This window comes from Mustela lutreola, chromosome X, assembly GCF_030435805.1.
Source record: "Mustela lutreola isolate mMusLut2 chromosome X, mMusLut2.pri, whole genome shotgun sequence".
Classification (NCBI taxonomy): domain Eukaryota; kingdom Metazoa; phylum Chordata; class Mammalia; order Carnivora; family Mustelidae; genus Mustela; species Mustela lutreola.
Genome location: NC_081308.1, coordinates 32896094 through 32910634, shown reverse-complemented (window position 1 = coordinate 32910634; position 14541 = coordinate 32896094). Strand labels below are relative to the sequence as shown.

General features: G+C 40.3%; 1 protein-coding gene across 5 annotated transcripts in view; it reads right to left on the bottom strand.

Moving 5' to 3' along the window:
• PRRG1 (proline rich and Gla domain 1) overlaps nucleotides 1-14541 on the bottom strand; it is a 152087-nt gene that overhangs the window by 36109 nt on the left and 101437 nt on the right. For 2 of the 5 annotated variants that reach the window (XM_059156746.1, XM_059156747.1), the window contains exon 4: nucleotides 6845-8500. The exons of 1 other annotated variant lie outside the window; for it this stretch is intronic. In XM_059156746.1, coding sequence (XP_059012729.1) covers nucleotides 7841-8500 — 660 coding nt within the window. In that variant the 3' untranslated portion in view covers nucleotides 6845-7840. Of the gene's footprint in view, nucleotides 1-6597; nucleotides 8584-14541 lie in introns of those variants that run through there. 2 more of the 5 variants (XM_059156749.1, XM_059156744.1) reach the window with 2 other exon arrangements.

Below are 14541 nucleotides of genomic sequence, written 5' to 3'. Positions count from 1 at the left end.
AACGAACTACTACTAAAAGGAGAAATAAACAGTAATACAATAAGCTGGGAATTTTAAGCTTCCACTATCAAAAATGCATATAATATCCAGATAAATAAAAAAGGAACGTTGGACTTGAACTACACTTTAGACCACAGGGACCTAACAGAAACCTAAAGAACATTCCATCCAACAACAAGAAAATACACATTCTTCTCAAGTGCACACAAAACATATCTCACGGGGATAGACCACGTGATAGGTCATGTAACAATTTTTAGCAAATTTAAGACCAAAATCACACCAAGTTATCTTTTCTTTTCTCTCTCTCTTTTTTAAAAGATTTATTTATTTCAGAGAAAGCGAGAGAGAGCATGAGCAGGAGGGGGAGAGGAAGAGAGAATCTCAAGCAGACTCTCTGTTGAGCAGAGAGCCCAACGTGGGGCTTGATCCCAGTGCTCTGAGATCATGACCTGAGCAGAAACCAAGAGTCAGATGCTTAACCGACTGTGCCATCTAGGCGCCTCATCAATGATCTTTTTTGAACACAACTGTATGAAGTTAGAAGTCAATAACAAAAGGGAAGCTGGGAAATTCACAAATATGTAGAAATTAAAAAACAAACAAACACATGCTCCTTGGTGTGCCTGGCTAACTCAGTATGTGGAGTGTGCAACACTTGATCTCAGGGTTTTAAGTTTGATCCCGATATTGGGTGTAGAGATTAGTTAAAAATAAAAACTTAGGGGAACCTGGGTGGCTGAGTGGTTTAAGCCTCTGCCTTCAGCTCAGGTCATGATCTCAGGGTCCTGGGATCGAGTCCCACATCAGGCTCTCTGCTCAGCAGGGAGCCTGCTTCCTCCTCTCTCTCTCTCTGCCTGCCTCTCTGCCTACTTGTGATCTCTGTCAAATAAATAAATAAAATCTTAAAAAAAATAAAAACTTAAAAATAACAACGACAAAAGAACACACTCCTGAGCAACCAGTGGGTCAAAGGAGAATCAAAAGGGAATCAGAGTAATATCTAAAGGAAACACAACCTACCAAAAAGATGGGATGCAGGAAATGCAGTTTTAAAAAATTTTTTTTAAAATTTTAAATTAACATATAATGTATTATTTGCTTCAGGGGTAGGTCTGTGAATCATCAGTCTTACACAGTTCACAGCACTGACCATACCACATATCCTCTCCAATATCCATAGACCAGTCACCCTACCCCCCCCACCCCCCAGCAACCCTCATTTTGTTTCCTGAGATTAAGAGTCTCTTATGCTTTGTCTCCCTCCTGATCCCATCTTGTTTCATTTTTTCCCTCCCTACTCCTCAAGATCCTCTACCCTGCCTCTCAAATTCCTCATATCAGAGAGGTCATATGATAATTGTCTTTCTCTGACTGACTTATTTCACTTAGCAAAATACTCTCTAACCCCACCCACATTGTTGCAAGTGACAAGATTTTGGTTGTTTTTTTGTTTTTGGTTTTGTTTTTTGATGGCTGCATAGTAAGGAAAAGCAGTTCTAAGAGACAAGTATATACTGATAAATGTCTAGTCTAAGAAAAAAAGATCAAAATAAAAAGCTCTTAAATAAACAACTTAACTTTACATATCAAGGAACTAGAGAAAAGAACAAACTAAGCCCAGAGTTAGTACAAAGAAGTAAATAAAAAAAAATATAGGAGAAAAATGTGAAATAGAGATCAGAAAAAATTTTAAAAAGATCAAGAAAATTAACAGCTTGTTTTTGAAAGGATAAATAAAATCAAATGGTCAGAAGACCCCCTCTGGCATTCTTCAGCCACCTCTATTTTCTTAAAATTCCCCTGCCCATTCATTCATTCATTCATTCATCTATACTTTCAGTTCTCAAACCTCTGGGGAAAAATGCTCATCCCTTCTGTTAGGAGATCTTCGAGCAAGAACAACTCTGCCCACTGCATGGAGTCAGCGGCAACAGCTGCTGTCCATGATGATGCTTACTCTGAGTCCCTGCTAATACTCCTATAGTTGGCTTCAGTTGGGCACCTTCTGACAGAAGCACTTTCTATGGATTTAGGAAAGACTGGTCTCAAGTGTAGGAAATAGGTTTTGTTGCTGGAATATTACAGATGGATCTGAGATCACAAGACATTTTCCCACACTCAAATCAGTGCTTATAGATTACTATGAACTTTGCCCTCCGATAGTTACTTGGCAGAACACGTCCAAGATACTGCTATTATTCTGAAAGTTTTAAAAAAAATGGCAGGGGGGGCACCTGGGTGGCTCAGTGGGTTAAGCCTCTGCCTTTGGCTCAGGTCATGATCTCAGGGTTCTGGGATTGAGCCCCACATGGGGCTCTCTGCTCAGCAGGGAGCCTGCTTCCTCCTTTCTCTCTGCCTGCCTGTCTGCCTACTTGTGATCTCTATCTGTCAAATAAAAAAAAATGGTAGAATATATGGAATGTTATTTATTTTGGAATGTTTTTAGAAGATTTTTAAAAAATTTATAAGTGTGGATATTACATTACAGAATGTTCAGAAAATGAAATGAAAATTTAAAAAAAATCAATAAACTTTGGCTAGGCTAAGGAAAAAAAGATTCAAACAAAAGCAGACACAGGAGACAATTACAACAGAAATACAAATGAACTTAAGAGACTGCTACAATTGCAGTTGACACTTAAACATGAATTTGAACTGCAAAAGTCCACTTTTATGTGGACTTTCTACAGTACTTTAAGTGTATTTCCTCTTCCTTATGATTTTCTTAGTAACATTTTATATTCTCTACTTTATTGTAAGAATATAGTATTATATGCATTTAACATAAAAATATGTGTTAATTGGCTATGTTATTGGTAAAGCTTCTGGTTAATAGTAGGCTATAGCAGTAAGGTTTCTGGGGAGTCAAAAGTTATACTCATGGGGGTGGGGGTGGGGTTGGCACACTTAACTCCCATTCAACTATATGCACCAACAAATTGGACAAACTAGGAAAAAGTGGATAATTTCGGAGAGACATACAACCTATTGAAACAGAATCATGAAGAACTAGAAAATCTGAATAGACCAATTACTAGTAATGAGACTGAATCAGTAATCAAAAACCAAAGTTTTACTGGTGGATTCTGCCAAACATTTAAAAAAGAATACTAATTCTTTTCAAACAATTCCAAAAGAATAGGACAGAACACTTCAAACTCATTTTACAAGGCCAATATTTTGATACTAAAGCCAGACAAGGACACCACAAGAAAACTACAAGCCAATCTCTCTGAAAAACAGAGATGCAAAACTCCTCAACAAAATATTAGCAAAACAAATTAAACAAAACTTTAATAGGATTATATACCATTATCAAGGGGCATTTATTCCAGGGATGCAATGATGGTTCAACACCCATAAATCAATCAACATTATACACCATTTTAAGAAACTGAAGGATAAAAATCACACTATCATTTCAATAGATGCAGAAAAAAGGATATGGCAAAATTCAACATCTATTTATGATTAAAAACTCTCAACAAATTTAGTATAAAAAGATACCTCAACAGGGATGCCTGGGTGGTTCAGTGGGTTAAGCTTCTGCCTTGGGCTCAGGTCATGATCTCAGGGTCCTGGGATGGAGCCCAGCACCCGACTCTCTGCTCAGTGGGGAACCTGCTTCCCGCCCCCCCCACCCGCCTCTCTGCCTGTCTCTATGCCTACTTGTGATCTCTGTCAAACGAATGGATAAAATCTTAAAAAAAAAAAAAAGATACCTCAACATAATAAAGGTCACAAAGGACAAGCTATAACATCCACAATGGTGAAAGTTTTTCCTCTAAGAGCAGGAATGGGACAAAGGTGCCCACTCTCACCACTTACATTCATCATAGTACTGGAAGTCCTAGTCAGAGCATTCAGGCAAGAAAAAAATAAAAGGCATCCATATTAGAAAGGAAGAAGTTAAATTGTCTTTTCAGATGATATGCTTTTATATCTATAAAGTCTTAAAGACTCTACTAAAAACCTGTCAGAAATAATGAATTCAGAAAAGTTATAGGTTACAAAATCAACACAGTTGCATTTCTACACACTAACAACAAGAAATAAAACAATCCCATTTACATTAACATCAAAAACAATAAAATATTAGGGATAAATTTAACCAAGGAAGTGAAAGATCTGTACACTGAAAACTTGAAGAATTTCATGAAAGAAATTAAAGATGACACAGATAAATAGAAAGATGTCCTGTGTTCACTGATCAGAACTGATGTGGTTAAAATGTCCATACTCCCCAAAGTCATCTATAGATTTACTGTAAACCCTTTCAAAATTCCAATGGCATTTTTTACAGAAATAGAAAAACAATCCTAAAATTCCTATGGAGCAACAAAAGACCCTGAATATCCAAAGCAATCTTAAGAAAGAACATAGCGGGAGGGATTGTACTTCCTGAATTCAAACAATACTACTAATCCTTATAAATCAAAACAGTATGGTACTGGCATGAAAAAGCACACATAGTCCAACAGAACATAATAAAAAGTCAGAAATAAACTTACACATAAATGATCAACTAATATTTGATAAGGGAGCAAGGAATGGGGAAAGGACAATGTCTTTGATAAACTGTGGTGGGAAAACTGAATAACCACACGCAGAAGAATGAAACTGAGCCCCTATCTTATACCAAAACCAAAAATTAACGGGAAAAGGATTAAAGACTTAAACCTAAGATCTGAAGCCATAAAACTCCCAGAAGATAACATAGTAAAAAGGTTCTTTGATATTGGTCCTAGAAATGATTTTCTGGATATGACACCAAAGGCACAAGCAACAAAAGCAAAAAATAAATCAGTGGGACTACATTAATCTATAAAACTTCTGCACAGCAAAAGAAACGATGCGTAAAGCAAAAAGGCAAACTATGGAATAGAAGACAGTATCCAGGTGCCTAGGTGGCTCAGTGGGTTAAGCCTCTGCCTTCGGCTCAGGTCATGATCACAGGGTCATGGGGTCGAGCCCCGAATCGGGCTCTCTGCTCAGCAGGGAGCCTGCTTCCCCCTCTCTCTCTGCCTGCCTCTCTGCCTACTTGTGACCTCTCTCAAATAAATATGAACTTAGGGGGGGGGGAAGTATCTAGAAAGCATATATCTGATAAGGGATCAATCTCCAAAACACAGAAAGAATTTATACAATGCAATTAAAAAATGGGCTGAGACCCTGAATAGACATTTTCCCAAAGAAGACATACAGATGGCTAACACGTATATGAAAAGGTACTCAATAGCACTAGTCATCAGGGAAATGCAAATCAAAGTCACAATGTGGTATCACCTCATATGTGTTAGAATGGTCATCATTAAAAAGAAATATCAATTGTGGGCAAGGATGTGGAGAAAAGGACACCCCCGTGCACTGTTGGTGGGAGTATAAACTGATACGGACATTCCTTGAAAAATTAAAAACAGAACTGCTATATGATCTAGCAATTTATTTTCTGGGTATTTATCCCAAAGAAATGAAAACAGGATCTCAAAGAGATAACTATTTCCTAATGTTCACTGCAACATTATTCACAATAGGCCATGTATGGAAACAATGGAAGTGTTGGTCAGTGGATAAAGAAGATGTGATATATAAAACGGAATATTATTCTGCTATAAGAAAGAAAGAAATGCTGCCATTTGCAACAACTTAGATGAAACTTCAGGACGTTATGTGAAATAAGTCAGGAAAAGACAAATACTGTAATCTATCAATTATATAAGGAACTTTAAAAAGCCGAACTCTGAAACAGAGTAGAATGGTGGTTACCACAACCTGGAGGTTAAAGGAAATGGGGAAATATTGATCAAATGGTACACACTTTGGAGATCTAATGTGTAGTATGGCCATTATAGTTAACAATATTATATCACTGAATATTGCTAAGAGAATAAACCTTAAATAATCTCACCACCAAAAAGAAATGGTAATTATATGAAGTGATGGAGATTTTTGCTAAGGTTTTGATGGCAATCATTTCCCAACATATAAGTGTATCAAATCAACACAGTGTATACCTTCAAATTACACAATGTTACATCTCTAAATTATATCTCAAAGAACTATAGTAAAACAGCTGAACAGTAACCAAATAAGTTTCACTCTATGAATTAAAAAAATAATTTAACACAGGAAAATCTATTTTTTAAAAAGATTTTATTTAATTATTTGACAGAGATCACAAGTAGGCAGAGAGACAGGCAGAGAGAGAGGGGGAACAAGGCTCCCTGCTGAGCAGAGAGCCTGATGCCGGGCTTGATCCCAGGACCCTGAGATCATGACCTGAGCCGAAGGCAGAGGCTTTAACCCACGGAACCAACTAGGCGCCCCAGACAGGAAAATCTATTAATGTGATTCAGAACATTAGTAGATTAAACAAGAAAGCATATAAGATAGTAGCATTTGGATTATACTTAAAAAAATTATTTCTTGATTATTGTCTACTCCCTCTGAACCACCCCTTGTTTTCTCCTTCTGGAATTTCTACTGACTGGTTGTTACTGTATAGGGTCCTTTTATGACTATGAATTACTATTGTTATGAATTATTTCTTTCTTGGAGATTTGATCTACTTCATAGTATCAAGTATTTTGATGTTCAGCATCTTTGTTAAATTTTTAACTCTTATACTGGTAGGGTTTTCTTTTTTTTACCAAACTATTAGAAAGTGTACATAAAAACCGATAACTGGAGGTTTTGCATTGGCAGCATGCATGCCTGGCAGTGATGGCCACTTGAAATCACACCAGACACACACACACACAGAGTCTGAAACACACTTCTGGTAGTCACTGACTGACAAAGGTGAACCAGCCAAGCCCGTAATCCACTATGCCAGTTTCCAGGGCCCCCAAGCTATTACTGAGAAACAGCAAACATTAACATCTGTCTGACTTAATGAGCTAAAAAAGATTCAAATAAAGTTGACTCCTATTTATTTTAATCTCTACTCAACCCCATTTTTCACTTCTTTCCCAGAAGCAACTATTATAAATTCCAGACCATGTTTTTTCTATACTTTTGTCAAACACCCCCATCTACAGCAACTCAGGCTCCAAACCACCCATCTGAACCCCATCCCACGTACCTACACTGTTTATAAGGGGAAACAGAAGTTTCCTAATGACAATATGCATGTCCCGCACAGGGGTCCAAAGGTAATCACTCTCATATCGTGGGGGAAGCCAGCCTAATATTCAGTTTCTCTTATCACTGTTGTCCGTGGTGAGCTTGTCAAAGAGGTATCCTGCCATGGCTTCCGGAATCCCTTTTTGCTATCTAGAATCAACAAACATTAGTATTTACATATTTTAACAAACTAAAAGTTTTCAGGTAAAGCTAAAGACCTCCTTAACTTTAATCCCTGCCCAACCGCATTTCCGTCACTCTTTCCCCCAGATCAACCCCAATCATAATTTTCAAGCCATATTTTTATACTTTTACTATGCACAGGATCCCACATTCATCAGGGCCCTAGATCACCCATCCACCACAACACTGTTTATAAGGGTAAGATTAATTCTGTGTTTTCCATGGGCCCATGAAATATCTTCTCCCTCTTATTTTCAGAGATCCTGAGCTGCATGTGGATGGGGTTGGGTGGGTGGAGAGATTCCTGAATACGTTTTAAAACTTAAAAGGTGAGAGATATGCATAAAATTCAACCAGAGACCTTTATTTAAGAATCAAATAACTTTATTTAAACGAAATTAACTTTATTCGTGGAAAAACTGGAAGAACTGGAACCTTTTGCAGAAGCAATATGGCAATAAGCATGCTTGGCATGGTGATCAGGGAAAGTCACCATGCACCCTGGGGCTATGGGGAAAACAGTCCCAACTCAGTACTTTTTGTCGCTGTCGCCCAGGGTGAGCTTGTCAAACAGGTACTCTGCCACGCCGGCTTCGGGGGCCCCCATCTTGCGCAGGCTGGTGACATAGCCCCCCAGCTCTTTGAGGGCCTCGACTTGCTGGTGCAGGTAGTGGCTCTCCAGGAAGTCGCACAGCTGGGCGTCGTTCTTGTCGGTGGCCAGCTGGTGCAGGTCGAGCAGGCTCTGGTTCACGCTCTTCTCCAGGTGCAGGGCGCTCTCCATGGCCTTCAGGCCGCCCTCCCAGTCGTCGCGGTCCGGCTTCTTGATGTCGCGGAGGCGGAGGCGGCCCCCGCGCTGGTTCTGCAGCTCCATCAGCTTCTCGGCGTGCTGGGTCTCCTTGCGGGAGCGGCGCATGAAGAAGCGGGCGAAGTGCTTCAAGGCCACGTCGTCGCGGTCGAAGTAGAAGGCCATGGACAGGTACACGTAGGAGGCGTAGAGCTCCAGGCTGATCTGGCTGTTGACGGCGGCCTCGCAGTCGGGGTGGTAGTTCTGGCGCACTTGGGAGAGCAGCGGGGTGGCCATGGCTGGCGGCCCGGGCACCAGGGCGAAGGCGAAGGTGGGGCGGAGGCGAGGGCTGCGCGGCGGGCGGCGGCGGGGCCGAGGGCGGTGGTGGCCTCGGAGATTTCCCAGCTTGAGCGGCAAGGGAGGCCAGAGGCAGAAGCAGTGGCGGTTTGAGACTTCAGGGAAGTGTCCGTTGGGATGTTGGGCGAGCCCTGGGATTGGACCGGAAATGGGGTCCAGGGAAGACACGGGGGTGGGGGGGGGGCTCGAGAGCTTCCAGTTTGGGTGGGGTTGGGGGCGGGGCCTAAGTGATGTGTTCCAGGTTCTGCTGGAACTTAAGTGATGCAGGGCAACCCTGCACTGGGCACTTAGCATTTATTAAGTTTTTAATTATGCAATAATGTGCCTCTTTTCCAAGTACTTTTTTTGGTTCTCTAACTGATCCCCTCTATTACAGCCTCTTATTTAAATTCAAATATATACTTATTCCAGTTCAGTCTTATTCAATTCAAATTCATATTCTTTAAAATTTCTTATTTTTATTAACATATATTCAAATTCATATTCTCAAAATTCTGGGTATGAATTTGAATTTTGGTAACATTCTCTTCTGTTTCCTGTTTTTTTTTTAACCTCAGAAATTGTTCAGTTTGTTCATCATGACCTTCCCTTGCACTTTTCTCAAGTATTTTGCAAAACTTTGTCCATGCATACTTAGGAATAAAGGGCACATTTGATTAACCTGTGTAATTAGCATGTATCTGATCCACAGTTGTGATGTCCATTTCACTAACAGGCTTTTCCTTGGAACAGGAGGCAAAGTATTATCAATAAGGGAGTGGTTTCCTCCTTGTCAGGTGTATTATTGGTCTTTTTGGCATTGACAATATTAGTCCAGGGATGGAAAGAATAGTACCGGATTTGCCTGTCCCAAATGGTACTTTTCTCAAGCATTTTAAAACAGTAAAATTAAAATTCCAGCTAAGAGTAGGTACCAGCCACCAATTTTTCCATTTCAATCATATCTGAACTTGAATAAGTATATTGTGATGTGTCTTTATGGCCTAAAAATGGCCTAATAAGAATCTAGAGGTAAGTTGTTTCATTGTAAAACCCCTGGCATAACCATCACTACTTAAATTAGGAGGGAACTGTGTTCAATGCAAAGCAAGGAAAGGGGAAGGAGGGGTGGAGAAGACACTGAATTAGGAGACCTGGGCCCTATTTTGGGCTGCACCAATCAGTATCTTGCTATGGGAAAAAGTAAATTGACTTCCTTGGGGCTATTATTTGACAAATGAAGAGCTTGACCTATTTGGTTTTCATGGACCCTATCAATTATAAATATTACCGGAGCCTATTCTATGAATCCTTCTTCAGCTGTGGAATGGAAGGAAAAATCAGCCTTTAGTCTATTCATGACAAGCAGTGATTGGTATCAAATATTAGCTTTGGGAATGGGACAATACCTTAATGTTCAAATAATAATGCTGTTTTAATTTATGGCATTAGTGCAAGTCTTTAAAGCATACACCTGAAGAAAAGGCATAGCCCTCTCTGCTCAGTTGGTTGTTTATGGGCAGTGATAGAATAAATGGTCTGTTTCAGCTTGATAGTACCCAAGACCTAGGGCTAACAATACAGGGCTATTGCAAAATTCTAATCCCTTTGCCACTGATTTTATTGTACCTTGGAATTAGCTAAACAAAATCTTATTTCTACAGTTACTGATATTCCACCTATGAGAGCCACTGTCAGCCTTGTCCTAGGGAGACTACGGCCTAACAGTGGGTGGAACAGTGAAAACCCCAAATATTAAAGGAATCAGCAACTATTTACTATAACAGAAAGTGATTTAGAATGGTTGCTGCACCCAGATGGGAATCTCTGAGGGGGCATGAGTGGGGATTCGTTGCTGTATTTTATCAAGTATACTATGAACTGAAAGGCACACCATTTTTTTATGTATTAAAAAAGAAAAAAAAAAAACAAAGAAAAAAGCGCTTTCAACTAATGCATGACATGTCTTTGATTGTAAGCTGCACTTCAATTTTTCAGAGATGTTAAAATGTGAATAAGTGATCAGACGATCAATGAAATGCGGTTAATATTTTTTCATATGCTTGTCTGAATACGTTGATCAAAGTAGCTACTTTCAAAAATATATATAATTTTTAATACTTTTTGGTAACTTATTTGTGGCCCTGTAGTCTACAGTATTATATACAGAGAGAAAATATTAATAAGGAAGAAATTTGCATTTTGTTTTGGATATTGTGTCATTTTACATTTCAATCTCATCCTACAATGGGTGGTTTCTGACTTTTTTTCTTTTCCTTTTGTGGAGGGAGAGGTTTAGTGATTAGGCCAAGGAATAGAATTCCTTGGGAAACAGGTAAACCCCTGTTCTTTGAATTCCTGGCTAACCTCCTCCTGGCATGCTATGGGAGGCATGTGATATCATCTTTCAAGTGAAATAACAGATACATAACCATTTAACAAGCAACGTTGCCGATCTAGGTTTCTACTCAAATCCCAATTTGAATATGAAAGTTTTATTCTCATGATTGCAGCTCTCACTGTTACAAAATGTGAGCCATTTCTAACAAGGACAGTACCACTTATCAAGCAATTACCCATCCCAAAGCAGCAGCATGGCAGCAGATAAGGCCATTAGGATCACTGCTGCACATGCTAGGTTAGCATGTCACATTTCAGAGTCACAGTTACTGTTTAGACCCCAAGACTCTGAACTACTGAGGGGAGCTCTAAGAAAGCCAGCTGTTAGGATATATGTATGTAGAAACCACTGACATTGCAGTCCCCGAGTGGACATCTGCTTAAGCAGTAGAATGGCTGATGTACCCTACTCCTGCCCCCTGTGCACATAGGAAGGGCAGGGTGGATATGAGGAAAGCAAGGTAGAGAACAGGGTCAGTGCTGGTAGAGAACTTTCCTAAAGATTAAAAAAAAAAAAAAAAAAAAAAAAAGGTGTGAGGATTTCTCACCAGTTAGGAGGATACTGTGGAAAACTGAGCCATGGTGCAGCTACTCTGTCCCAGAGGGCTGTCTGCCAGCCAAAAGGCCCCAACAACAAGGATATGAGGCATGCATACTAGGATAGAAGCCAGCTGGGGAAGCGGGCGGAAGAGGCCAACAAGAAGTCATAATTCCTATTCCTGGAACTATGTTGTACAGAGTTTTCTTTTAGGGACCCCTTGAAGAACACTGTGCACTTCCTACCCAATTTTATAATTAGGTTCACCAAAGAATTAGTGACAGCCAAAAGGGGACAGAGCAATACCAGTTATGTTAGGAGACATCTGTCCTCTTTTCCCTTCCTTCCTCCCCAGAATACTTAAGGAGAGAGATGGGAAGGGGTAAGGGTTAAAGAGCAGATCATGCTCATCTCCTCACTCCAGATCTTAAGATTAAGGTCTAGCAGGAGCTGAAGAAGCAAAGGAGAAAAAAGCATAAAGGAAATCCAACACTGAAGTTTTAAATGGAAGAGAATGGGTAGGAGTTTTCATGCCCAGAAGTGCCCAGAAAGAGAGGCGATCTCCCTGTCACTAAGGAATAGGAGTTGAGACTGTCAAACTAGAGTAGCTACACAAAGCGCAGGGTCTTTTTAGACACCTGACTCATCATTTTTGTGACCTCAAACTCTGGTGCAATATTGTCATGGGATCCTTGGATTGCCACCATATCCATTGAAAGAATATCTTCTGGTAGATTCTATTAAGAATTATAATTCTAATAAGAAACAGTGATGAATTCTGAAATTTTCTGTGTGTCTTTAGTATAATCCTAGGTAAACAGCATATTTAGAGGTTAAATAGGGCATCACTAACATTGTTGCCTACAATAACATGCAGTTACATTAAATCTATGATCCAAATGATTGTACAAGTGACAAAAAACTGGAGCCATTACTCCCACCAGTACCCAATCTATGAGGGCAGATCTGAAAAAGAGTAACTCTGTAGTGGGAAGGGAAACCTGCTGAGGTAACTTCAGGTCAAGGTTAAAAGACTGCTGGCATGAGCAGGAGAGACCCACACTGGAACTAATCCACTGTTTTGGTAATACACAGTCTGAAACCTTCCAGATTAAGTTTTTACTGTAACCTGAAAAGAATAACTAGGACTTCAAAGGGTTTATAATCTAAATAAGGGCCCAAATGCCAGAGAATAAAACACCACTAATTTAAAAATATCAACAATTTAATAATAAAAACTTACTTTAATTGGTCATATAAGGGTTTTCAAAGGGTCCAAGATGGTGACATAGGAAGACTCTTAACTCACTCCTCCATGGACACATCAAATCTATACCTACATATAAAGCAATTTCTCCTGAAGAACTGAGGATGGACTGAACAGCTTCTGCACAACAAAGGATAGAGGGACAACGTATCAAACAGCAGGACAGAAAAAGACCAGAACTCCCACCTCCTACGCTGTGAACTACAGTGGGGAGGGATAGTACTGAGGGATCAGAAACAGATTTGTCTGCCCTGGGGCACAGAAAAGAAGGCACAGTTTAAACAAGCAACTACAATATAAAGGAACCAGTCTTAGAACTCTGCCAAACAGGAGGAAGCTTCCTGGCTGTTTGGGTTGAAAGGGTTGGTAAACACCATTGTTTACATTCTCTCTCCATCTTGGCTGCACAGATGGGAGTAGTGTCTGGCTGCTCTTGCCAATGAGCTACCTTAGTAAGCCCTGAGCCCCTAGCCTGCATCAGCCCCAGCCTTCCCACTGAAGTGGCCGCAGCATCACATGTACCTGGACATTGCTAGACAATGTCCACTATAGCTCTAGTCATCTCACCAAGGCAACACAGGTATCAAGCATCCCAAGACAGCCCAGCCTTGTACCCACTTTAGCTCCAGGGGACTCACCAGGGTACCCCTTATGCAGAGTGCCCCAGGGACTTCCCAGACCACACCTGTTACAGCTCCAGCTGTACTGTCAGGTTGCCCCCTCCCCAGAGAGCCCCAGGGCACCCCAGCCTGTGCCCACTTCAGTTCCAGCTGTCCAAGCAGGGTGGCCCCAGCCTGGAGTGCCCTGGGACTTCTAGCCCATGCCTGTTAAAACTCCAGCCAACCAGCCAAAGCTGCCAGGTGCACAAAGTCTGAACAGGGAATGTCCCTACACAAGGCCATTCTTCAAGTTTATAGGTAGATAGTGTACCTAATTCATAGACACACAGAAAGTCAAACAAAATGAGGAAACAGAGAAATATGCTTCAAATAAAAGAACGAGACAAAACCTTATCTCATTGCTTATCAGGTAGATGAGCAATCTACCTGATAAAAATTTCAAAGGAATGTTCATAAAAATGTCTAGTTCACTAGACTAGAGAAGAGTGGATGAACTGAATGACTCAATGAGAACGTCAACAAAGAGACAGAAAATGCAAAATAGTATCAATCCATAGAAGGATAGAGTAAAAGATATGCAAAACACATTAAAAGGAATCAACAGCAGATTAGAAGATGAAGAATAACAAAGAAGCAATCTGGAAGATAGTGTAATGTTAAGCACCCTGCTGAACAGCAAAACAAACAAAAAAAGAATTCTAAAAAATGAGAACAGGCCTAGGGCTCTTTAGGACAATATCAAACATAGTAACATTTGCATGACAGAGAACCCAGAAGAAGAGAGAAAGGGGCAGAAAATTATGTGAAGAAGTAACAGTTGAAAACTTCCCTAACCTGGGGAAGGAAATAGACATCTAAGTCCTGGAATAAAGAGAGCACCAAACAAGATGAACTCAAAGAGGTCTACACCAAGATATATAATAATTAAAATGTCAAAGATTAAAGATAAATTGGGAGTCTTAAAAGCACCAAGACAGGGGCGCCTGGGTGGCTCAGTGGGTTAAGCCGCTGCCTTCGGCTCAGGTCATGATCTCAGGGTCCTGGGATCGAGCCCCGCCATCAGGCTCTCTGCTCAGCAGGGGGCCTGCTTCCCTTCCTCTCTCTCTGCCTGCCTCTCTGCCTACTTGTGATCTCTCTCTGTCAAATAAATAAATAAAATCTTAAAAAAAAAAAAAAAGCACCAAGACAGAAGCAACCAATTATGTAATAGGGAAACCCCATAGGCTGTTAGCTGATTTTTCAGCAGAAACTTGACAGGCCAGAAGAGAATGGCATGATATATTCA